The 25959-nt window shown below is 40.1% G+C and overlaps 1 protein-coding gene across 8 annotated transcripts in view; it reads right to left on the minus strand.

Moving 5' to 3' along the window:
- Positions 1 to 25959, minus strand: part of ZNF521 (zinc finger protein 521) — a 275219-nt gene that overhangs the window by 147189 nt on the left and 102071 nt on the right. For all 8 annotated transcript variants that reach the window (XM_026006512.2, XM_026006515.2, XM_072735121.1 and 5 more), the window contains one exon: positions 9226 to 12578. In XM_026006512.2, the coding sequence (XP_025862297.1) occupies positions 9226 to 12578 (3353 nt within the window). The remainder of the gene's footprint in view (positions 1 to 9225; positions 12579 to 25959) is intronic.

Genomic DNA, 25959 nt, shown 5'->3' on the forward strand with positions numbered 1-25959 from the left:
CAAAATCTTTAAAAATAATAATAAATAAATAAAATGGTCAAGACTTCTTTTATGATAGGCATAGCATGAAAGGGAGCAGTCAGTGTGCAAGGACAGACATGACCTGGACAAAGGATACAAGAGATGCAAACAGCAGACACAATACAGTAGCTTGAGAGTGGTCGATCCAAAAGGTTAGTAGAGAAGAGTGGGAAATACAAGCAAAGTTTCATATAAGAGTAACTAGAAGAAAGCTGAACACTGTTGAAAACTGGGGGAAGAAGAAATTATGATTTGATCTGGTCAAAGGGCTAGCAGAAGGCATTATTGATAATGTCAAACAGGTAGCTGAAAATCCAAGACTGGGCCACAGAAGAGGGTCGACATTTGAAATTTGATATTTTAGTCATCTGTCCTAGGGTAATAACTAATAGAAAATAAGTAATAGGAAATGAGGGTGGGGGACGAGAAGGGCAGATTAAGGATAGAAACTTCAACAAAAAAATGTGGAAAGGTGAAAACAAAAAGTATAAATAAGGATATGGCTATTTAAGCTTTTTAAAAGTACTTGGCAATTTGTAGGGAAATTTCTAGGAAGATAAAGTACATCTAATAGAAAATCCCATCTCTATAGGTGAGTGAAGCATTACTGTAATAAGAGATCCAGAATGCAGCTCTTGATTTTCTTTCATCATTCAAAGTCATCTTGAATATTTACTAATTTCCACCTGAACACCATATAAACCGAAATGTAAAATGCTCCCCCTAAACAGAATTCTGCTGCTACATGGGATGACTCTATGCTCTTTTGGCTCAGTACTCAAGGAACAAATATGATGTGCAATTCAAGATTCATGGTTGTATACAAAAACACTCCTATTTCTGAATTTCATATGTTCTAAAAAGACATTGGAGCCATATGGAGCACATCAGCAAAAAAAATCCAGAACTGGAAACAAGTACAAAAAATGTAGGGATGGTAGTGGAGGCAAGTTTAATGTGTTTAATGTCAATGCTAGGTAAGCATGGCACTAGGGACAAAGAGTGGATGTGAGGCAGGTGCTTCCATGACCCACACCCTGGTATTTTTGCCAGAGGTCATTAACTCCCTGTACTAGTACACTCTAGTTGCCAAACAAATATTGAAAACAACAATAAATCTGAACGTTGCAAAGCAGCTCACTCTAAATCGAGAACATCTTGAATCTTAAAAATGTATTTGATCATGTAAATTGTCTACTTATTATTTTAAAATATTAAAATATTATTTACCTAGAAGCTTACCTAATTTTTGCTCTTCTAACTTAGCAAAACTTAGAATTGGCAATTTGAAATATAAAAACTTAAAATCCATCCTTATGTGGGAATTTTAATCGCATAAAACAAAATAAAAGAGAACTGTGGAACTTGAATGGGTTCTGAATTACCACCATGTACAATGCCATTTTCAGGATACGAACCATAAAGAAAGAATACTGACTTCAAGGAAAATCAATTGGAGAAGGACAATCATCATATGGTTTCACTCATATGGGGAATATAAGAAATAGTGAAAGGGATTAAAGGGGGAAGGAGAGAAAATGAGTGGGAAAAATTAGAGAGGGTGACAAAACATGAGAGTCTCCTAACTCTGGGAAACGAACAAGGGGAAGTGGAAGAGGAGGCGGGTGGGGGGATGGGATGACTGGGTGACAGACACTGAGGAAGGCAATTAACGGGACAGGCACTGGGTGTTATACTACATGTTGGCAAATAAAACTTCAATGATGTGTATATATACATATATATATATATAATGCTGACTTCAAGAAATTTACAACAGACCTTCACATTGAAAATGATTGTCCAACTGTTAGAAACTTCAGGCCTTTTAGCTTATTTTAATTTTTTAAATCAAACCGGATTTTAAAGCATGCAAGAACTTTTGGGTAAGCTTTATATCTCTACATATCAGTTACTAGATATACATGCATATACATCCAGAGACCGAGTATATACTATTCTGCCATTTATTCAACTGATACTGATCGAGACTTTATGACAAGCATGTTGGGAAATAAACAAGTAAAAAAATATTATTTTAAAAGGAGATCCTAAGGAAGAGACTAACTTTGGTAAAATTTTGTGGGGAGGCCCATCTGACTGATGAGAAAGGTGCAGACAGGCTGACTGGCAAGAGGAGCCCAGATAATCCAGCAGTTCATGTGAAGCTTTGGAAGCAAACCCCCACTCAGGAGGCCAGGAGGCCAGGCACATTGTGTGAGGAGAAGCCACCCAGCAAGGTGAGGGCAGGCAGCTACAGCCAGATTGTGGGTAGCTTCACAAACTGGAAAGGTGGGGGGCTAGGCTTATATTTGAGTGACATGGGGAAGCCTCTGAAGAATGTTAAGTGACTCCATGTAATTCACATGTCTGCTGGACAATGCAGCACGAGAAATGGACTGGAAGCAGGCAGAAGATGGACAGGGATCCAATAGGAGACTACTGCAGCATCCAGACGAGGATCGCAGCCCAGACCATGAGGATGGCTTTGGAGACGGAAAGACATAGACGGGATACTTGTTAAAGGCAGAGTCAAGAGAGCCAGTACTTATTAATAGATTAAACGTGGGGAATGAGTAAAAGGGAGGAATCAGGAATGACTCCCTAATTTCTTGCTTGAGTAATTGGGTGTACGGTGGTTCCCTTTACTCAAACAATGGAAGTCTGGAAAATGAATAGGTTTTAGGAGAGAGAATCAAGACTTTAGACTGTACTCATTACACTTCAAACATCTAAAAGAGATTCAAAATGGAAAAGTCAAGCTGCCAGTAGCACACAATAATCTGAAACTAAGAGGAGGTCTAGGCTCTGAATAGAAATTTGGGAATTCATAGCATAGAGTTACAGCCACATGAATAAATGAGATGCCTCCTGAGAGAGTAGACAGAGAAGAAAAAGAGGGCCAAGGATGAGCCTCAAAGAATCTCTGCACTTTTAGAAGCAGCATGGGAGGAAAGACCTCCATAGGCCAAAGTAAGAAGAAAACTAGAGAGAAACGCAATGAAGTCTGAGGTGCATGTTGAGGAAAGAGCCTTCTGCTCTGCATCACACTACAGGGATGATGGAGATGGAAAGGCTTTCTCTGGAACCCAGAGACCACTGGCCACCTTGGTGAGACCAACTACAACTTCTTTGGGAAAGCAGGCCTTGAAGGAGAGTAAGATAATAACTAGAAACTGATGCAACATCAATGACGATGGAACATCCTGAGTCCAAATGGGGTAAGAAAGTGTAGCTAGTGATCCTATAGTTAACACACTCAGGACAAGAATGCACATTTATCCAACACCTTCTAGATTTCTGTCACTGTACCAGGTGGCTCGTGCATGAAAAAAGACCAAATGGCCAGTTATCCTGCCATACTACCATGTATGGGAAAAAGCTCTGGGAGAGCCACCAACCAGACACAGGTCCAGGAAATGCATCCACAGAGGCATCTGCCTACCGTAGGCCTGGCACTGGCACTGTCATAGGTATTAGAAATATGATATTGAGTAAATTCTTACCCTGAGGGATTCATTGGAAGAGAAATGTCAAGAGGTAATTATAAAGCAATGTGACAATTTTTGTATATTTATGACATATTGTACACAGAGAGCATTCAAGGGAAAGAGAGATGTTTGTGGTGGGAAGTCAGGGTCATAGGAGGACTTCTAGAGTAGGTGACCTCCAAAGAGAGGCTAAGTTGGACAGCCTTTTGGAAGGTGGAGGGTTATTGGGAGGAGGGAGATTATCTGGGTAGAGGAGACAGTGCAGTCTTAGTGAGACACAGAGGCAGTGTGTCTCACATTATATTTCACAATAGAAGGATATTATACGATCCTATAAGGATGGAGGTAGAGACTTAAAGTGTTTCAAATAGGGAGGGACATGCTATTCAGATTTGTGTTTTAGATGGACTGTTCTGGCAGCTTTGTAGAGATGGATTTGAAGATGATAAGACTAAAGTCCATGGGAACAATTAGGAGGCTGCTTCAGTAGTTTAGTGAAAGATGATCAGAGATTGAATTACAAATGTGGTAAGGCAATGGAGAGGAGGGGATTGATTTAAGAAATATATATGAGCTGGAAATAGAGATCACTTGATGACCAACTGGATGTGGGGAAAAGGGAGACAAGAAAATCAGTGGCTTCACAAGTGAAATAGAAAATGTGAAAAAAGAAGCAGGTTCAGAGAAAGGATGATGAGTTCAGTTTTGATCCCACTGAGTTTAAAGTGTATGGAAACATGTGAGTGAATCTATCCAGCAGGCAGCTGTGTGTATAGGTCTGAATATCAGTGGAAAGGTGTAAGTCATAGATACCATTTTTAAAATCAGTTTCAACAAGAGGTAATTCACATATCAAAATTCACTAATTTTACATTGGGTGAGTATTAATAAATGCATACAGTTGTGTAACCACCACCATAATCAAGATACAGAATATTTCCATCAGCCCCTGAAAGTTTCCTCCTGCATTTTGGAGACATCTTTTGGAAAGTTATCCATAAAAATGTGGTAGCTGAAGCCATGGGAGTGGAGGAGGCCACATGGAGGGGGTATGCAGAGTGAGAGTAGGAACAGGGCACAAACTTATAGGAGCAGACAAAGAAGGTAGGCTACAGATCAGTCTATTGTGGGACCCGGGAGGGGGGAGCCAGAGGTTTGATAAAGAAGAAATGGCCGCACTGAGGTGGACACTTGACGGGATGAGCACTGGGTGTTTTTCTGTATGTTGGTAAATTGAACACCAATAAAAATTAATTTAAAAAAAAAAAAAAAAAAAAAAAGAAGAAATGGCCAATAGTGACAAGTAAAACAGTAGGTAAACTATAATAAGTTCTCTTAAAAAACAAGAAGCATTGCATTGGTCAATTGGATTGACAGAGACTTAAAGAAGCCAGCTGCAGTAAAGTGATGGAAGCAGACAATCACTTGCAGTGGGCGGGAGAAGTGAATGACAACAGGAAACAAGACAGCAATTACAGAGAGGATTTTATGGAAAGAATACGGATGAGACAGCAGCTAGAGGAAAGTCCAGTGGATTTATGAAAAGAGATTCTTGAACCTGGAGTTAGAGAGCTGGATTCTCAGAGCTCCTTGCTACCACTTACTAGCTGTGCCATCTTAGATCTCAATTTATCTGGGTCTGTTTTGCCATCTATACAATAAGGCAGCAAAATGAGATGATCTCCATGGTCCCTTCTGGCTGAATCTGTGGCACTTGCATGAGTACCCAGCAACACAGACACAATATGATACCCTTGCAGGAGCAATTTCAATGAATGTGCAGAGATGGTGTGAGCTGAAATGTGAGTGAATAACCCCTTGAAGAAACCCAGCTATCAGACGTCCTGGAGAAATGGAAGCAGAAAGACACACACTTCTAATGTCATCATAAGAAAACACTTTAAGGTCCAAATGAGGCAGAACTTGATCAGGCCAGCCAGTGTAAATGAAGTCCAGAAGAACTAACATTTATTCAACACATAGTAAATTTCAGTAACTCTGCAAGGTGTTTCATGTCTGAAAAAATCTAGATTTTTCTTCTCATGTCAGGTTAAGCTCTACCATTTATGGAATCATTGCAGGTATCATAGGTGATGCATAAATGTATATCATACTCGATCTCTGAGAGCCAAACGGAAATGAATAGGTTCCCCCAAACATTTTATTCAAAACAAAGACTCCATAGCAAATTTAGATTGATAATTATAGGATTTTGGCACAAAGAAAACATGTTCACAAATTCGGAAAGCATTATGCAGAAGAAAAGGGGTTCACATTCAGATCTTTTGTCTTCAATTTCAAATTTCCCCATTACATGACAGCTACCTACTATTATCCTCCCGTAAGTGTCATGTGCCTTGTCTTTCATCCATTTCTTGGATCACATGCATTGCATTTACACAGTACTTATCCTTCCTTAGATTATATCTAAATCCCTTTTAAATAGGTAATCTAGTCTCAACCAAAAAACATTCTTTTCAGTCTTTGAAATACCCATTCCAGTGTCTACCAATATCCCTATGTGATCACAAGTCATAGTCCAGAAAAAAATCTAATCTTGTTCTTGACAATATCTGGGTATCCAGGTTTTATTATGTCCTGTGGTCTTCTTTTCTCTTCTGAAGTCTCAATCCTCAGCAAGAAGAAGAGATGAAAATACCACCTACAGCACTAAGTCCTTCATTCCTACCTAGGACACTGAAGTCAGGAGACATACATGCCATACTTCTTTTTGTGATAAAATTTACTCCCACATGGCATATTTGTGTTTTGGCAAAGACTTATGTAATAGCTTCTCTTTTTACCTACGTGGTAAAAAATTTACACGATACACAGAAGTCACAGAAGCTTAGCTTGACTAACAAAGAATGTAAAGAAATTAATTTTTATTACATGTCTTTCTCTTGCTAAGGCATTACTTTGGGGCTTGTTTATGTAAAATTTCATATATGTTTAGACAATTTTCTATGTCAAGTCCAAATAATATGGCCTACTGTATATTTTTAAGTGCAGAGAATATCAGAAAGGAAGTAACCACATGAAATTTTATGACTTAAATAGTATAATGAAGGAAAAATAATAACAATGATAAAAATGCCAAACAAATTAGTGAACTTTTGAAGTACAAAGGAAATATGTACAACTGAATCCTATTATCTGGTCAGATAAGGACACCACTACAAGCTCTTATTAATCAGCCTTAATAAGGAGATATCCTCCTGTGTAAAGAGTCACTTTTAATCCTCGGCATCTAGGTGCTTAAAAAACACTATTGTAAAAATCACAATTAGGGGCACCTGGGTGGCTTAGTTGGTTCGCACCTGACTCTTGATTTCAGCTCAGGTTATGATCTCTGGTTCAGGGGATCAAGCCCTGTGTCAGGCTCTGCGTTGGGCATAGAAACTGCTTAACATTCACTCCTGCTACCCTCTTCTCCCAGCTCTCTCTCTTAAATAAATAAATAAATAAATAAATAAATAAATAAATAAATAAATAAATCGATAGATAAATCGATAGATAAATAAATACATAAAATCTTATAAATAAAATAAAAAGGAATTACAATAGTAAGTAATTAGTATTTACAAAATACTAAGAAGTACTTTTACAAATATTTTATACATTATTCTATTTAAGTGCAGGATATAGTTAAACTTCATCATTAAGATTTTAAGTATAATTAAAACTTGACCATCCCCTAATGATAAGTTCTCTCTAAGCCAGTAATTCTAACCAAATTAACGTGTAAAGACTATTCATACATCCTCCTTCATTTAAAAAATAAATCTCACCTCAAGTAATATAATAATATATGGTAATTTAGGAACATCGGAAAACATAAGCCAGGAACAGGTACATGCCTTTCCGCAATCTACTAAGAAACAAGAGCCCAATTTTGCTTGATTTTAAGTGAACATACCACCACAATCACACACACACACACACGAATACAGTCATTTCAAATCAATTTTGTGCACCATTTAAATTACACATGAATATACAAACTCCTCTCTACTTGTTAAGTGTAGCAAAATCGAATTGGGGGGAGAGGAGTAATTTTCTGCATAAATGTTTTTCTAAAATTCTAGTGCATAAGCATCTTAAAAATAAGACGTTTTGGGGACAACTGGGTAAATTTGAATATGGACATCTTATAGTTGACATCACAGATCTATTTGATTTCCTTAATTGATTTAGTTAATTGCCTTAACTAATAATATTATGGTTAAATAGAAAAATATCCATCTTCTTAGAAAGATCATGATGTCTAAAACTTACTTTCACGTGGTTCAGGTTAATAAAAAGGTTGCAGAGAGAGAGAAACATGACAAAACGTTCATATCTGGTAAATCTGCAATACTGGATATGAATACACACACACACACACACACACACAGGATCACTGTGTTATTCCTTTAGCTTTTCTATAGGTATAAACACGTTTGAGATTAAAAAGTTGGAAAACAGTAATTCACTTCATATAACTACCAAAAGAAACTACCAGATCCAACATATGAGCCTTGAGCCATTATCAAAACTATGCTCTTCCAGCTGTCCTCATCAGTTTGAAAGGACTTCATTTATTTAAATGAGAGAAAGGTGCAGATTTACTTGGAAGGAGAGAAAGGAAAGCAGCTTCAAAGTTTGGGAGCTTGCCTGTCACGCAGATGCCATATTTCAGGAGGATGGGCTCTATGTCAGTCTTCCCAGCTCTCCCCTACCAGCTGACTGATGGCTATCTGCAGGGACATGCAGGGGGACCTCCAAGGGGGTGTGAGTGTGGAGACAAGATAAGGAAAATGCAGTGACCCCAAACTGAAGGGAGATAGATCTCCCTGGGGTTTTCATTTGGATGGATCTCCAGATAGGGGCAGGTAGGGAAGTGGAAAGAACGCTAAGAAACCAGGTGATAAAGCATAAAGAAATTATAATAGAATGAGCCATCCTCTGCTCAGCTTCAAGGACGGGTGACTTATAAAACTATTTCGTTGTAAATGAACTTATTTTTCATACTCATTATGGCAAAGAAGGCATGAAACCACTCTGAAACTAAGAAAAAAAATCCACTTTAATTTTGAAACCCAAACCCAGAGAGTGAGGACTTGGGGATATTTAAGGGGAAGCCTTTAAAAGGAACATTAGGCACGTGGCACTTGCTAAATGTCGGGGCTTTTAAAAAATCCTGTTGTGAGAAAATATTTTGCTCACCACCCAGAAGACAAAGAGAAACAGTGAGTGTTGACAACATGGTATTATAGAGCCACCCTTACCCAATTTGTTACCCACAAATATATATATTCTTTTTAATTTACTCTAAGCCAGCATGTTGGCCCATAGCATCTTACTTTTATGTCATTATCTCTCTACCATACACACAAGTCATAGCTGGGGATTTCAACTTGCGGTGAAGCTACGCTGAGATTCCAGATCTCAGTGGTGCTGGCATGAGCGCTGATCTCTTCAGTCATAGAGAAGACAATATCCTAGGGAGACTGGAATTAGTCCTATTTTGCACCATTCGAGCCAAAATGCTGCTTATCAAGAAGCAAGTAATTGCTGGCTAATGGCTATGGGGTGAGGGGGGGGACCCACTGCATTTCAATCTAAGCATCTCTCGGCACACGACAATAAATAAAGCTGCAGAAAGCGTACACATTGAGTGGCAAGGGTTTCTTGAGGAGGTTAAAGAGCAAAGAGTAAAAAGGCAAGTTACCTCATCCGACTGGGAGGGACTGATTCTGGGCATTGGCGACACTTGTGGAGTTTTCAACTGTGTGCTGTTGCTATCTGGCACAAGCTCTCGGTGGACCGTTTGGATGTGGTTCTGGAGTTCACTTTCAGACTCAAACTTAACGTTGCAGCTAGAACAGCGAGTCTTCAGTCCCCCTGCCTTGCCTTTCCCCTCGATGGCACTGAGATTCTCATTCTGGCCCAAGCCCGGCCTATTCGTGCCGGGAGGGATGTTGATGCCTGGGCTGCCACTCTTGCTGAGATTCACACAGCCGGCGCACAGACCATATGGCAGGCCGTTGATGTCAAGTTTCACCAGATCTTGCTTGGAACGGAACTCTTTGAGGCAAGATGCACACTTGTACAGTTTTTGGACGTGCTGGCCACGCCCCGTGGTCTGGACTGTGGACCCATTCCCGGTCTTTTGCATGTGAAATGTCCCGTGGATTTTGAGTTCTAAGGTGGAGGTCACTGTCTGCATGCAGACCACGCAGCGAAATCCCGTCAGGGAATTCCGCAAGTCAGGGTGCATTTGGCAATGCTCTAAAAACTCCTCTTCACTCTGGAGAGGCATCTTGCAAATCCGGCAGTTTCCGGTGTCGAGACTCTTACTGTGTGTGACTTTGTGTTCGGTAAGGGTCAAAAGGGAGGGAAACCGCTCTCCACAAATAGGGCACATGTAGTGTTTGACAGGGCCGAGGTGGGTCTGCATGTGTTCACGGAGGCCGTTTTCAGAGAAGAAGGTTCGAGAGCACACGTTACACTTATAATTCCCCTTAATGAGCTCGGCTTTCTTCTTCACGATGGCACTCTCTCCGGGCCTGATGTTGTGGTCTCGGAGCTGGTGGTTCTGCAGCAGAGTCTCCATGGTGTAGGCAGCCCCACAGATGTCGCACCCATACATAGGCTCCGAGGTGTCCACATCTTCTTCACTGCCGTCGTGACTGTTGTGTGACTCCTGGCTGTTGGTCAGCAAGGTCTGCAGCTCCACCTCCTCCTTCTGAACTTGCTCAGAAGCCCCATTCGTCCCACAGTTGGGAGTCTTGGTCTCAAAGACACAATGCTTTTCCCGCAAGTGTTTCTCCAGCAAGATGATGGCATGGAAGGCTTTGCTGCAGAATTTGCAATTGTACTTCTTACTGTGAGTGGTGATGTGGCACTGCAGCTCCACCTCAGTGCCGAAAGACTCCCCGCAGAAAATGCACTTGTGCACCTTCCCCTGGTTTTCCAGGTGGTTGTGTTTCACGTGGAGCTGTAAGTCAGTCTCATTGCGGAAATCCCAGTTGCAAGACGTGCACCGGTAGACCTTCTTTTCGTTACTGTGCTTTACGGCCAGGTGGAGTTGAATGGAGACTTTTGAGTCAAAAACCTCTTGGCAGAGGGTGCACCGGAAGAAGACAAACGTGTGCATGTCCAGCAGGTGCTTCTGAAGGTCGTCCACTGAGGTGAACTGCTTATCACAACTCTCGCAGATATAATACGTTGAGGTGATCATAAAATGGATGGTAACATGCTTCAGCAAGGATTCCTGGTTGGGAAATTCCTTGTTGCACTGTGGGCAGGTCAGTTTTGGAAGCACGGTGTCAAGATGAGTTTTTAGGTGAGTCTGAAAGCTATCTAGGGACGTGTACTTAGCACCACACTGATTACAGATGTATTCTCCAGCCGGACGCGCAGGCGCACCTCCCACCGCCTGCATCATCTTAAGAGACGTCTGCTCTATGGCCACAGGAGATAAAGGGCTCAAGGCCCTGGATTTCTTCCCATTGTGAATATAATTCAGGGCCAAGGGAATGTTCTTGTGATTCTCTTTGATATGTTTGTTCAGTTTAAGAACGCTGTTGAATATTGGCGAATTTGTACAGTAAGAACAAGAATAGACTTCTACTACTGGTTCTTTTGGAGTTCCGAGAACTGGAGAGCCAAATCGGGAGCCACTGAGGTCACAATGGACCTGTCTTATATGCTCTTCTAGGGAAGAGTCAGTGAGAAACCCCATGTAGCAATGGGGACAAAAGAACGCGTTGCTATCCTTAGCGGCAGGGTTTGCAAATCCGTGAGAACATCGGATGTGCTCCTGAAGGGTGTTGAGGTCATTGACAACTTCGGAGCAGAAGTTGCACTGGTAGACTATGGCAGGCATGGCAGAGACAATCAGACCGGGGTCCTGAGCTTCATGCACTTGCTTAAGATGTTCGTTTAGGTTATAGAGGGAGGGCAACACCTCTAAGCAATACTGACAAATATGGGCCTGTTCTGGCTTATCTAAATGCATAGTTTTCAGGTGAATCTGCAGAACTGCCAGGCTTGAAAACAACTGCTTGTTGCAGTAAATACAGCTATACGTAACTTTTGCCTGTTTACTTGAGGGAACGGTCATGTCAGGGGTTTGCTGAGCAGCCCGCTTCCTCCCTCGACTCTTTGGGATGGGCGGGGCAGCTTCCACCATGGTTGAGCTGTCCACTGAGAGGTTGGAATCCGGAGTCGTGCTGGACACGGAAGTGTAGCCCACCGTGACCAGCGAAGGGCTGTTGCTGTGGTTGCACGACTCCGGTTGCTGGTGGCTATCCATGTGGCTGTACAGTTCCTCAACCGTGTGGAAAGTCTCTGAGCAAATGCTGCAAGAGTTCTTCTTCTCCCCACCATGCACCTGCTCCATGTGGTTCACGAGGGAAGTCTCCTCCACAAAGAGCTCATGGCAGTAGATACACTGGAGGGCCGCTCGGTCCTCGTTGGGGGAACACTCGGGGTGGCACTCGGCGATGTGCTTCTGGAGGTCTTCCGGAAAATCAAAGCCTTCCTCGCACTGACTGCACTTCTGAGTGTCCTTCATCTTCCAGTCCTCCATCCTGGAGCCAGACTGGGACCCGTCCTTGTTCCGCTCGTGAACCTGCATGTGTCCATGTAAGGAACTAGAGGACAGGAACCCACGGCGACAAATGGCACATTTATATGGCTTGTTGGACGTGTGAGTCTTTAAGTGGATCTTCAAGTGATCACTTCTGGAGAATGCGGCATCACATTCACTGCAGTGGTATTTCTTGTCCCCTGTGTGGAGTTTGATGTGGCGGTCTCGACTCCGCTTGTGTTTGAACAGCCGACTGCAATAGGTGCATTTGAAAGGCAGTTTGTCACTATGACTCTGCTCATGGTGCTTTAGGTAGCTGAGGCGGCTAAAGGACTTGTCACAGAATTGGCATGGGTATGGGAGTCCAGGGCCACCTTCTTCCTCTCCAAAATCGCAACCTTCTCCATGGCTAGGGGAAGTCTGGTCCTTGCTAGAGGGCGAGGAAGCTGGCCAAGAACAAGTGGGATCATCTTCAACGTCCACTCCATCTGCAATGAGAAGCAATGGAACATGTCATCTTAAGTGTTGAGAGCTCGATGGTGAGTTGACCCTACCATCTCAACAAGTGCTGTCGGATTGTCTAGAACCTTTCGGAGGGGGAAAATAAACTGGAAGGACAAAAGGTTCGAGTGGAACACTTCCAGATCTAAAAAGCCCAAAGCTTTTATTCTACGTTGACTTTTTACTAGGTTGTAAAATATAAAAAGATATTAAATAGTTCTATGTCTAAATTGCCCTCTTTTATTACTTTTTTATCATTTTTCCTTAGAAGCAAGGTATATATTACACATCGACAATTTTATTAAAATGCAGATTTTAATATATTTAATGTTTCTTCTGTATTCATTCTAAAATGATTTGCATATTGTGTGAGCATCTGAAGAACCAAATGAAAAGAGGAAATATTACAGGAATGATTTAAAATTAATGCAGTCAACCCAGATGTCTAATATTTAATAAAAAATTCCCTCTGCATTTTGCTTGTTTTTCTATAAAAAGGCAATTCTGAAGACCAAAATCTTTTATGGGGTTCTTATTGATACAGACCTTATTGCTTTCAGCAAAAAAATATTAAAAAGTAAGCACATGAAGGAAGAGAGAGAACACAATAATAATTACGTCTTGTGTAATGAAAGACAACCAGGATTGCTTCAATAACTGAAAGATTCGAATACCATAGGCCAGAAAATGGATTATTAAATGTTAGAAGGGTACTGCTAGATATTACATGTGGGTAGGATCAGTCAGGATCAAGAAAAAATGAGAGTTTCACAAGGGCCAGATTGTAACAGTGTATTTTGTTTGGAAAGTTCAAGAGGTGGCCCACCATTTCTTCCTTTTGCAAAAGCTTCAGCAGCATGAACTTCCTTAGCCAAACAGGACCTGCGCTTTGAGGTGAGCAGAGACAAAGCGACTTGTGAAAAACTGGAAACAGGAAAAGTGATAAATGATTATGGTAAATGCTGAAAGATTTATGAGTAACAAAAAGAAGACAAACAACACTGAGAGCCAGATATAACCTTAGCAAGTTACCCCTAAAGTAACTTTACCTTGTATTAGGTGTTTTTTAACTATGTTCTTGGCAGACGTGCACTCCTATTTCTGTTGCTTTCTTAACGTCCAAGTGGAAAATAAGACCTTCTCTAATAGGTTGTAAAACTTCTTTTTTGCTTTTCAAGACAATCCATCATGCAGGAGAAGAAATTGTAAAAGCTTTTCACTCTCCAAAAGAGCAAGATTTTTCATAAATGCAGACAAGACCATTGAGTGGAGCTGGTGGGCATAGTGATTCTACTAGGATAATAGGCTCAGTTAGAATAGTATTAGGATATTCTAATAAAATTCAATTCGAAAGTGACCAAATACGTTTTTAAATTCTTCAAAGCTGAAGATCACGAGCAAGCTATATTATTAACACAAAAGTAGAAACTGGCAAGCGTTATGTAAACAAATTCCATGTCTGCTTTCTTTAAGGTAACAAGATTTTACTAGATTATCAACCTCCTGCTTATCCACAGGAAACAGATGAGGATCATTCCTTTCCTGCATCTAGAAACTGATGACAACACCATCTCACTATCAATGCCAGATGGCAACCATCTAACTCTGAGAAAACAACCAAACACCATTCCTGGATCCCTGCCCACTGCAACAAAGCTTTGCAACAGAAGTTGAAAATCGCATGATTTTGCATCCTCATTTATATGAGTCTATTACCCAACATGTTTCCAGCATAAGAAAGGGTCTGATAATTGTGGGTATGATTTAAATTTAAAGGTGAATGTGAATGCATAGAAAGAACATAGGCAGATAAACTTAACTCACCATCAAATAGAAAATTTTTAAAATTTCAAAACAAAAAACTCAATCGTGATTCTAGCTTTCCTTTTAAAAAACTGTTAAGTCACCTAAAGATGGTGTCCCTAAAACAAACCAAAGTTTTAAAATATTTCCCTTATTAAGTGAAAATTGCTATTTATTAAATTTTCTTAGCATTCTAGGTAAAAAATCTACTATATTTCACAGTTATCTTAAAAGATGTATCTCATTGTTTCACTGAAAAATATTTTCGAACACATCATCTCATTGGTACAGTTGGGAAAACAGTGAATCAGAATTTGTCATGAATCTAGATTCAAAGAAAATAACTACTGACCCTAAAAAATTTAGCAAGTGAACTTATTATTAAATTGTAGATTGTGTCTAGGCATGATATATTATTATACAAATGTACAAAGAATTACAGAGCAACAGACCATTATAAATAGTGTGCAGTCCCTGATACCAATCTTAAATCAGGTTCTTGTCTGTGGGCCATGCCTGACTATACCCTATTACATAACTGTTCTCTTAAGCTTGTAAATTTCAACATGTCAAGTGAGTCGAGGGGTAGGATCAAGTTTTTCTCAACCAGGATTCAAGGGAGCTGGAAAGCCTTTTCTTCTCTCTCTCCGATCCCTATTATTTGGTCTTGAGGGAAAAGAAAGTGAAAATCACAGATGATGTGTCTTTGTAACTGAAATACATGGAAAGAGAGTTAAAGACTCAGAAGGCTTAAGCTGGGGGATGGAACAGACCAAGCAGAGTAAGAAGTTTGAGCAGGGAAGGCTACTTTTAGAAAAATAAATAATGGTTTCATGAAAGGCTGATTTCTATTTTAAAATCTAAATTGTAAGAAACTCATTTGCTGGTACTCTAAACGGATGTGTGCTCCCAGAGACACACAAGGAACTCACTGACAAAACTCCCAGGGGGGTTGGTCCATGCTCCAAGGGTACTCGTCTCCCAAGACTTTGGTGGTGATGGTGGTGTTGCCAACATTCTCTGAGGTCTACCTAAGTCTTTGAAAGCTGCCTGTCCCCATTAACTTTAGCTTTTTGGCAGTCACCATGCAAACTACATTTAGATGGCTAATATATATTTGAACAATCTCAAGCTCTTTTTTCACATGGAAGAAACTATGGAGGATTCTCCAAGTGCTGGTTTCTGAATCAACTCGAACTCTTTTTTTTCCCCCCTTCGGCACTAAGTGCTACTTACAGGAATGTCATTCTGTGTGATGGCAGGTTTTCTGCATTTCAATGTGAAGTACTTAACATGTCCATGTTAAATTTTAATTTTTGGAATCAGTCACTTCACACTAGGTGACTCTCAGAGAACTGTAGCTCTTACAGCCGGAAAAAAACAAACAAACAAAAAAACATACAACTTTCCTGGAAACCCGCTCCGTGGCCTAAAAGTCTATTTAAAGATGCAAATGTGTGTGCATAGTTAGTGCAGATGTTTTTCTACAGCAACTGTACTTGCTGAGTTTCACCATTTCCATAAAGCACATTAAAACAAGTGTGTGAACACTCCGAGATGAAAGTCTCAAACACTCCTGAGACTTTCAGTGGAAAGTAGAGCCGCCTGACTTTTCTCCAAGCAGACAGGAATGCCCATGATTCAGCAGCCTGAGTAAATAAAAGAGGTCCTTATTTCCTAATTTTGCTGGCTGGCCACACTGCAGCAGCCTCTGTGATCCTGCCAAAGGGGATGCAGAACTGGAACTACACCCAGCCGCTGAAGGCCTGTCTTTGTTAGCCAGCCAGGCTTTCCCGACCATCTTCTGGCAAAAAAACTGCCATATCCTGCAAGGAAGACCTCCATCTCAGGCTTGATGGTTCTCCAGTCTGCCTAAAAGGACGAAACAACAGATTCTGCAGAGTCTGTGTCGGAGGAGGACAGCTGGAAACTCAGTTAGCGGTGGAGCAACACCTGTTCGGTCATATTTATGGGGAAATGTGCTCACTAACAGAAAAGTGAAGTCATACTAGAAGAAGGTATTCCACAGAAAAAAAGCACCAGAGTACAAAGTACCTTTGTGATATAAGCCACTGGCCCCTTATGGGCTAACCTGGGGAGGAGAGTGCAAAGACTGGATGTGGCTTTTATCCTGGCTGCGGGGGAAGAACAGACAAATACACCAAAGAAGGGCTGATTAGGTGCCAATCAGGGACCTGACAGTCTCAGTTTATAGCCTGCCAGCTGAGAAATGCTGAGGGTCCTGGCCACTCTTTGGCTTTCGAGTCTAATTGAAGTAGCCAATAAAAAAAAGAAAAGGAAAGAAACCAGATCAAAGAAGCAGAAAGAGAAGACGTGCGGAAAGGTTTGGGGTGATGCCAATGCTTCTTTTGTACCATTAAGTATGTCTAGTGTTAAGATACATGTCTGCTGAGGGCAGGGACCACATCTTCCAAGAATGTTGACTCTGTAACAATATGGACAATCTGAAATTATTAAGGAGAAAGTAACATAAGGTGGAGTGAGTCACTGTAGATGTTAAAGAAATTAACCAAAGCTCTGGAGTTATGGAAACTTCGGATACTTTTAGTTCCTCACAAGGCTGGGCCTTCAAGAAGCTGGCTTACTGATATCCTTCTGCTACCTGAGTTCATTCACTGTAACGGCAGAGTACTCTCTGCATTGCCCTTCAGGGACTCAGTATCATGTGTGTGCAAGTGCCACACAGCAAGGTTCCTTAACAGGGACAGGATTTACATCAATGGTTAGTTTTCAGGTGAAGAAAAACACAAATACTGACAGGTCTGGTACCTCTGTTTTCAGGAGCGCAATGATTCAGAATGAGAATGGAAAGTCAAGAGTCTGGAGTTTTATTTCTAGCTTCATGACTTAGTGAGTGACCTGGCCAAGTCATTTAATCTGTCCCTACCTAGGTACTTCACCTGCAATATGAACATAATAATTCTTGCTCCTTATCCTCTGGGGTGTTACAGAGATTAGCGATTGTTTCTGGGGCACCTATCATCCCTGGAAAGAAAAGCTGCATATGTAAACAAAAAGATTTACATGTGTGGCATGCATTTATTTTTTCACACGTAAGATTCTATGTGTATAGTATAAGCATATTTTAACATTTTCCCTCTTTTAATGAAACTACTGGAATAGTAGCTTTAAGGACTGGCCCAATGGAAATCTACAGTGCTTTATGCATTGTACATTCAACCACCAGGAAAATAAAACATAAATAGTTGGTGATATCTAAAAATTAATGGACCATAAATCCATCCCGACTTTGTTCCAAGCATTAAATTATCATACATAAGATACAATCTTCGGTCTTCACAGACAGATAACCTTGGAACAGGTATTCTGGTATGTAATTCTGAAGCCAAATATGTAATTTTCAAAATATCTCTCTTCTTATAAAACTAGCAGTACAATCATTGCATTACTTAACATCAAAATAAGTTCATTTAGAAGGTGATCTTTTAAGTGGTGAACAATAGGTTAAAACATGAGACCAAAGCAAATTTCCAGATTATACCCTCCATTGGCTTAAAATGATTATTTCTGCCAGCACGGACCCTATAGGAGCAATTCTGAACTTTCACATTAAAAAGTGTCCCAAGTCCTTTTTTCATTCATCAATTACCTGAGCTACCTTAAGAGAAGCAGAGAATTCCGAGGGGAATACACAGTTGTGAGCAAAGACTAAGAGAAGTTAGGCACCACTCAAAGAGAACGGTGTCTTGACATGTGTGTTTAATAGACACAGGTAACAGAGATTCTTCTCGTGTTAACCTAGGGCTATCACAGCAACAATTTTACATCACCATAACTAAAGCCATCTAACCAAATTACACAATACAATTTTAAAGCAGTGGTTTTTGATGGCTAAAGGATACGGTCACTCTAAATAAACCATTATGCATTATCACACAATTGCTTCCTTTTATTCTCAATAGAAATGTCAACAGTTTTAGAAAAGCTGCAATTTTAATGATAGAACTTTCATACTTTTTGTAAAAATCAATAGCCCCTACATGAAATTCACTTCTTTGTCATAAAACTTATTTAATGACCTGAAAATGTATACTCTTAACTAGGTGTTCAAAAGAGAAATGTAAACTTTAATATTATTTATAATTCACAGGTGCTTTTAAATTCTGTAATATTCAAAATTGTTCTAGAAGGACCAATTAAATGCATTAACAGTTAGGTTATGAGGGAAAAGAGTGGTCACCCATTAATGATAGCAGCTGCGGGGAGCAGAAATTGGTGGTGCACATCTTTTTTTTTTCCACAGTATTAAGATGAATTCCAGAATCAGAGCTCACTTTTCCAATTTAAAAAAAAAGAAAAAAGAGGCTCACTTTCTCCAACAATCCTTTAATGCTTCAGATGAGCCAACATAAGAGGTAAGAAGTTGTTATCACTCCCTCACTGCCCTCCGTGGGTCTTTATATCCACGCTGTCTCTTTCGCCAGACACAGTTCTGTTTTGTGTGCAGAGAGAAGTACAAATGTTTTGCTTACTGTTGCTTAAAGTTCACTTGAACAGACGGAGCTCAATGAATTCCATCTTCTGCAGCCAAATTAAACAGAAAACAGTGCATTCTTAAGCAGTTCACACTTAACTCCACCTCTCAAATCAGAGGAAAAAGCTGACGCGCAACCAGTTAAAGAACAGTCATCATCTCCCTCACGGAAATCGAGACGTCTTTCTGAAGCCAGACAGAAGGAAAAGTGGTTTCCATTTATGTGGGGGGTGAGAACTGCTTTACTTTTTCTATCTTTTGGCTCACTTAAAAACATATAATAACTAATGATAAGCATCAACTTTTTGGCATTCAATAATTGGCAGTTGTGTATTACACATCTGTGTCCGGGGTTGCGACAGGGAGCGTTCTACATTATTTAATATGTTTCTCTTTCCTTGAATAATGACAGACATCATCAAGTCTGCTTTCTTTTCATCTCTACTATTTTGGGTTACAAGGCATGTTGTAGTTACTTTCTAGTCTTGTATTTATATCTGACCTCACACCACAAAGAATTTGAAGCAGTTCTCCATTGCTTATTTTGTTCAGCCATTTAACTAGCTTTTATTAAGCATCTACTATGTGTTTAGGTCTGACATTAGATTATGCACTCTAGGAATTCCTTATTTTTTTTTAAGTTTTGGCTTCCTTAACTATATAATACCAGAAAAATGCCAGCCTGCCTCATCATTAATATAATAAGAATCAAACATGATATAAAAAAGCTTTTTGAATGTTTAAAAAAGTACTAAATTGCTGCTACTACTACTATGAAAGTCAAAGTTTCCTTCAGGCTGTAACTGACAAATGTGGAAAGAGTACAAAGGAAAAGAAATTATAATTTAGTTGATGTTTTCTTCATATTCAAATTCTAAACCTTTTTTAAAAAGACTTATTTACTTTAGAGAAAGAGAAGGTGGGGGAAGGGCAGGAGGGAGAGAGGGAGAAAGAGGGAGAGAGAGAGAGAATCTTAAGCAGACTCCATGCTGAGGATGAAGCCCAACCTGGGGCTCAATCCCACGACTCTGAGATCATGACCTGAGCTAAAACCAAGAGTTAGACGCTCAACCAACTGAGCCACCCAGGTATCCCAAAAATTCCAATAATTTTGAAGGTAAATCCTTTAAACAAAAGGTGTAGTTGTTTAAAAGTAGAAAATAAACAAAAATACCCAAAAAATCTTATGCTATTATGGTTATTTTGAAAGCCAATGTGTACTAGCTATACCCTAATAGCTGCACACACTAGCAAGTTGTGATTAACTCATCCGCAGAGTAAAATCCCCATAATGGAATGACCTGCACTCAAAAATCTTAGAGCTACATTACATGGTTCTGACACCAGCCCTATGTCTCACTGATGAGATTCTCAGCAAATTTATCAGTGCTACCATGTTAATCATTAATAATTTTACATTAACTTCTTCACTGGAGGAGCATAAGGCAAAAAGGAATTCTTCCATTAAGGACACTAAGTTTGAAAATACTTTTATTAGTGAATGATGGATCTCAGAAAGTTCATTCCACTGTGTTAGTTTTTTGAAGAACTGCCACAACCCACTAGAAATTTCAAACAAAGCAATGAGATTCTCTTTCAAAGAGGAATCTAGTCTATCAGAATATTTTGTCATATTATAGTCTACTGAATATTTTCTAACATGTAGGCTTTGGTCCAAGGTTGGCAAACTTTTGGTCACAAGGAATTATAACGGTCCTCAAATGATGTTCACTCAAGCTGAATTTCAGCTGTATTATATCCACTGCACAGTAAAGCTGACATGAATTTCCAGCAGTTTAAAAAGGCCACACTATATACTTCACTGCAGATAAAGCCACTGGAGAATACAAAAGTGTTGAAAGGCTAAAATTTAATTAATGACCAATTAGCACCCCCTGTGGGTTCATTGTGCAGTAAAGTGATAAATACGGTGTGCTAATATAGAAAAAACTGTTACAAAGTTTAGGGGGAAATATTACTACAACTATCTATTATCTATGTCAGTTTGACATATTATAATACAATGGACCTCAGTGTTCTTGATTGTGATGTTCATGTGCCTAAAGTATGAGAAAGGCCCTTAAGGTCTAGGACAAGTCATCATTTTTTTATTTCAATGCACAGGGTTTGACTCACACTAGGTTGTCAGGTTGAAGTATAAAACCCAGTGCTCTCAGATAGCTAGTGAGCGCACCTAGCCCACCACCGGGCACCTGCAACTCCAAGTAGTCTGTTCATCTACTCCTCAGCCAGTCCTGATGCATTTTACAGGGAAGTTACATATGACGTTGATATTAACAAATTGGGGGATACTGGACTATCTTGAGACTTTGTGCATATGAAGAGATCTACGGGAGGACAAATCATCAATGTGCCCTACAGGCTAGAGTTTTATGGTGTTTCAACAGAATCATTAACTTTTACATTAACACTTAAATAGTAAAACTAAAACTGAAAAATGAGGTCAGATCCCAAGTAACCTGTATGATATAAAGAGTCCTTTATTTCAAATGAGATACTGTTTGGTAAACTGTAAAGAACCTGTTTATTTTCTTAAAGTAACTCTAATTAGGCTATGACAAAATATTTCTACCCAGATCATACAGTATCAAATGCCCTTAGTCACACAGTTTCTTTTTTCTTCCATTTACCTAATTAGGTAAAATTTGCATGAGGCAATCCTGAAAATAAGACTGATTATCAATCTGATGGATTTTCCAGGTACCTTATTCTCCCATTATTTTCTATTTCTCACTCTTGGTTCAGTTTACTCTTCCCTCGGAACTACCTGAAAATAAATATAAAAATTAAATCCATAGCAGTTCATTCCATCACTTTTTTTCTTGTTAATAGTCCTGGTAATTTATTTATGGGAGCAAATCTCAGTCAAAACCATAGTAATGTGTGTATGTTTGCCTGTTTATGCAGAGTTCACTAAAATGTTCAGAATAGACTAATGATTTATGCTAAAGAAATTTTTGAAATATTTTTGCTATTTCTTATTACAAAGGTGTTAATCATAGTAATGTGCCCCTTAACATGAGTCAATGCAAAATCATGTCTTATTAAAACACTTCACTAAGAGACATCTTTATGACACTACTTTTTACAATTAATATATATTACACACAATTACAATGTTTTAATTAAATTCTATATTGTATGTTGATTATATAGATTTACATATTATAAAAACTGAGATGGAGTGTCTTGCCAAATATTCTAAAACGAGTGACAAAGTTAGGCCCCAGAAACCCCATGAAAATTCCTTATAATAGTACTTCATTTTGTCTACATCCAAGGTAATCTTAACATAACAGACAATGTGTAAGAATCCAAGGTAGTGTGGCCATAGTAACAAGTCAAGTAATAAAGCTGGCTGGAGCCAGGGGAAGCAGTGGGAGACCCTCATCTGTGCCTGTTTCACAACAACATGTAGACATCTATCCCCCTGGCACCCAACATCTAGGATACAAGCAGTGTATACAATTCCACGGAAAACTTAATGATTTAAATAAGAGTAAATTAAGAAATTCAAGTCAGGTAATAAGGAATTTGATATGTATTTGCTTAGTCCTCATGTGAAATGCACCAATTCTGAACCATAATTTTCATGGAGAACATTTATGACAATGTTTTTTACCTTTGAAGAGGGCGATATGGAGAACAACACATGTCTGTGTATGTCCAAGGCTTATTGGTATGACCCTCTGCAAGAGCATGTTTTGAATACTCAGGGACTTTAAAACCTACTAACACAGTTCTGGGATCCTGACCGACTCACTGCTGTCTGTTAGAAAGGGCTGGTTTCTGAATCTTTACCAAGCCTCCTCCCACATCTGAGCTCTGTTCTTTTCTCTACAGATGACCCGATGTTGTTTGGCATGGGTTATGCACACCTCTGGGTCTGACTTGAGGGATCAAAGGAAAGAAACTAAGTGAATTTGATTGAAGCCTACAACCTAAAGTCAAGGTTGTCATTCCTCACTTTTCTTATATATGAAACATAAGATTGAAGATCTGTGGGAAGTCTTAACCTTCAGAAAAAAAAAGTATGAATTTTACCAACAAACATACTGGTACATACTGGTACTGGAACATACTGATCAATGAGGGAGAGAGACCCATGATAACCTCGCGCTAACAGGAGTAGTTGATGGTAGCACTAAAACCTGAACCTGAGTGCTGTGCCAAGGTAAGTAGACTTGGTCCATGCACGAGATAACCCTCCAAGTGTATCCTTTCCTCCCTGTCCCTGCTAAAACAACCACCTCAAAGGCCACCAAGTCTTTTAGTTTTTAATGAGTAAATAATAAACTTAAAAATGGTGTTTAACACTGCTCATTTTCTTTTATTAAAGACTTGTTTTTTCTATTACAAAACTAATTCATGGTAATTGGCATGTTTGTGTACACACACACAGAGGAAAACAAAACCATCTAACACTGCTATGAATCCATAACCTGCTGTTGACAAGTCATGACAGTCTATTTCTTAATCTAATTTCACTTCTGGCTACTGGCTACAAGATCCTTCTCTCTCTCTCTCTCTTTCTCCCCTCCAGTTCTCCTTAACAGTGGGTCTCCTTCCTTGCCTCTCTTCTTTCTATGCCCTCCTCTGAGCAGGGGTAGAGGGGTGGCTCGGTCAGGTCAGGTATTGGCAAATAAAAGCCGAAGAAAAGTTTCCACCAAACAAAGCTGTAGTCAGCTTCCCCTTCCTCATGCTCTGTCTCTTGAGACACATTCCCCACCATTCATCCCAAAGAGGGGTACAACAATGGTGCCTACTCACCTTCCCCTAAGTGGTCCTCCCTCAATTATTATTGCAGCTACCATGACTCTACACAACAAAACCAAAGGTTGACCCTCTGCTTCAACTGCATCATCCCAGGCAGTGTTTCTTAGTATCATCCATCACCCCCTGTTCCCCAATCACCCAAACTGTCTGTTGAAATGTGGACTTCTAGGCTCTATTCCCCAGTGCATACCGACAATGAACTTCTGGGGATGGGAGCCCAGAATTCCCTGTTTTTAGCAAGCTTCAAGGTGCTTCCCTAGCACTCCCAGGTTTGAAAACCACTGCAGAATCTTTCATTTCCCCTAAATCATTCAAGTTCTCTGCTTAAAGTTTGCTACACTCAGCCATGCCTTTTCCATATTTGCTGCTCTGCTCTAGAACAATGCTGATGGTGGGCTTTCCCTCCCTCATTCAAAAACCACATGGAATCGAATCCCAGCTCTTCCAAGAAGCAGCCTTTACAAAAAGAAAACATCATTATCTCCTTTGCCTTCCCATCCCCTTAACAGTCGCCCCTCCCACTTTCAGCAGGCCTCCCAGCTTCAAATCTTTCCAGTGTAAGGTCCAGTTAGCTCCCATAAGTTATTCCTCTCTGAGGAAGTGTTGTTGGTTGGCAGCAGCTTGTATATTTCTACAAAAAAATACAGTAACTGTTTTGAAGTTATCAGGTCCAAGTACATCAGCAGCTGGGTGTTACATGCATCTGATACAGATACAGAGTTGTGAGTAAACAGCTTGTTTCTAATGTGCACCTGGAAAAGCCTACGTCTTCAACTTTTGTTGAAAATTCCTTTCAAGTTGCATTAGCTTGATGAGAAATATCAAAACACTAGGAAATGCAGCTCTCACCCCATGAACCCCTTCACACGCAGAAGACTGCCCTGACCAAATGCAAAGCAAACGAACGTGAGAAGCAGGAAGAGGGGAAGGGAAAGGAGCTTCCGATAATCAGCAATACTTTCTTTTTCCACTCAGGAAGGCATTGCTAGAACTACTGATTAAATGCCTTCAATTTGGGTCCCTCTAGAAACTGGAGAGATCTTGTTTTTTTTTTGAACTGGCTCCCCTCGGCCTCATGCAGTGCGTCCTGGGTTCCGCACAAACGTGGGCTACGCCATACAGTCAATTAAGCCTTCTGCTGTCAGGGCTGGAAATAGGAGGGAAGTAGGAAAGTGGCTTGATCTCCAGTGATTTTTATTGGCTTCATTTACATCCTGTTTAAGGCCTTCTGAGTAGTTCAAGGTGTCTTATCTCTGGCTACCAGGGGGTATTTTGCAGTCAAAGCAGTTAACATACTTTCTCTCTCCCTCTCCTCCTATCCCTTTCTCTCAAGTTCTCTCTTTTTTTCAAGCCATCTTATCTTATCACACACATCTCTTCAGGCTGAGGAGAACCCATACTTATCAGAAGCGGTGCACTCTATTGTCGTTCAGAGCTCTTGGAGACAAATGAAAGTTTAAGTCAAAAGAAAATCAGTTAACCTCTTCCACACTCGGTTCAGAAATATTCAGGACTGTCTCACTTTTATTGGTGCTAAATGGTATGCAAAGTTTTCCCTCGTGATCCACACCCACACAGGACATCTACCAGCCTAGATTAAGAAGTAGGTACAGGGACGCCTGGGTGGCTTGGCAGTTTCACGCCTGCTTTCAGCCCAGGGTATGATCATGGAGTTCTAGGATCGAGTCCCACATCGGCTCACTGCGTGGAGCCTGCTTCTCCCTCTGCCTGTGTCTCTGCCTTTCTCTGTGTCTCTCACAATAAATAAAATCCTTTTTTTTTTTTTTAAAAGAAGTCTAGGTACAAAGTTGCTACTACCGTATTGCCTTATGACCCTAAATAATGCAGCTTATGAACATGCCCTTATGGGAGCCCTCATGTTGAAGTGACTCTCCCCACACTATAGGTCATTTATGCACAATATCCCAGAAGGAGGAAGCTCTAATACATACCAGAAAGGAGAAAGAAAAAAAAAAAACCCAAGCAGAAACAAAAAGACAGTGGGGGCAAGTGGGGAACAGTAGTCAAGAGAAGGGACTTCTCTCCAAATGCACCTGAATCCTAAATCATGAAGTCAGCAGAAACACTAGATGGCTATTAGTAACATGCAGAATACATCTTCTCTAATAAAACCACATATCTTATTCAAATCTATTAAAGAAACAGACAGCTGTGGGGGAGCCCAAGAAACTCTGTAACAATAGCCTGCAACCCTGCTACCCATTGGAATTGTCCAAGGAGCTTTTAAAAAT

The sequence above is a fragment of the Vulpes vulpes genome, chromosome 13, assembly GCF_048418805.1.
Source record: "Vulpes vulpes isolate BD-2025 chromosome 13, VulVul3, whole genome shotgun sequence".
Classification (NCBI taxonomy): domain Eukaryota; kingdom Metazoa; phylum Chordata; class Mammalia; order Carnivora; family Canidae; genus Vulpes; species Vulpes vulpes.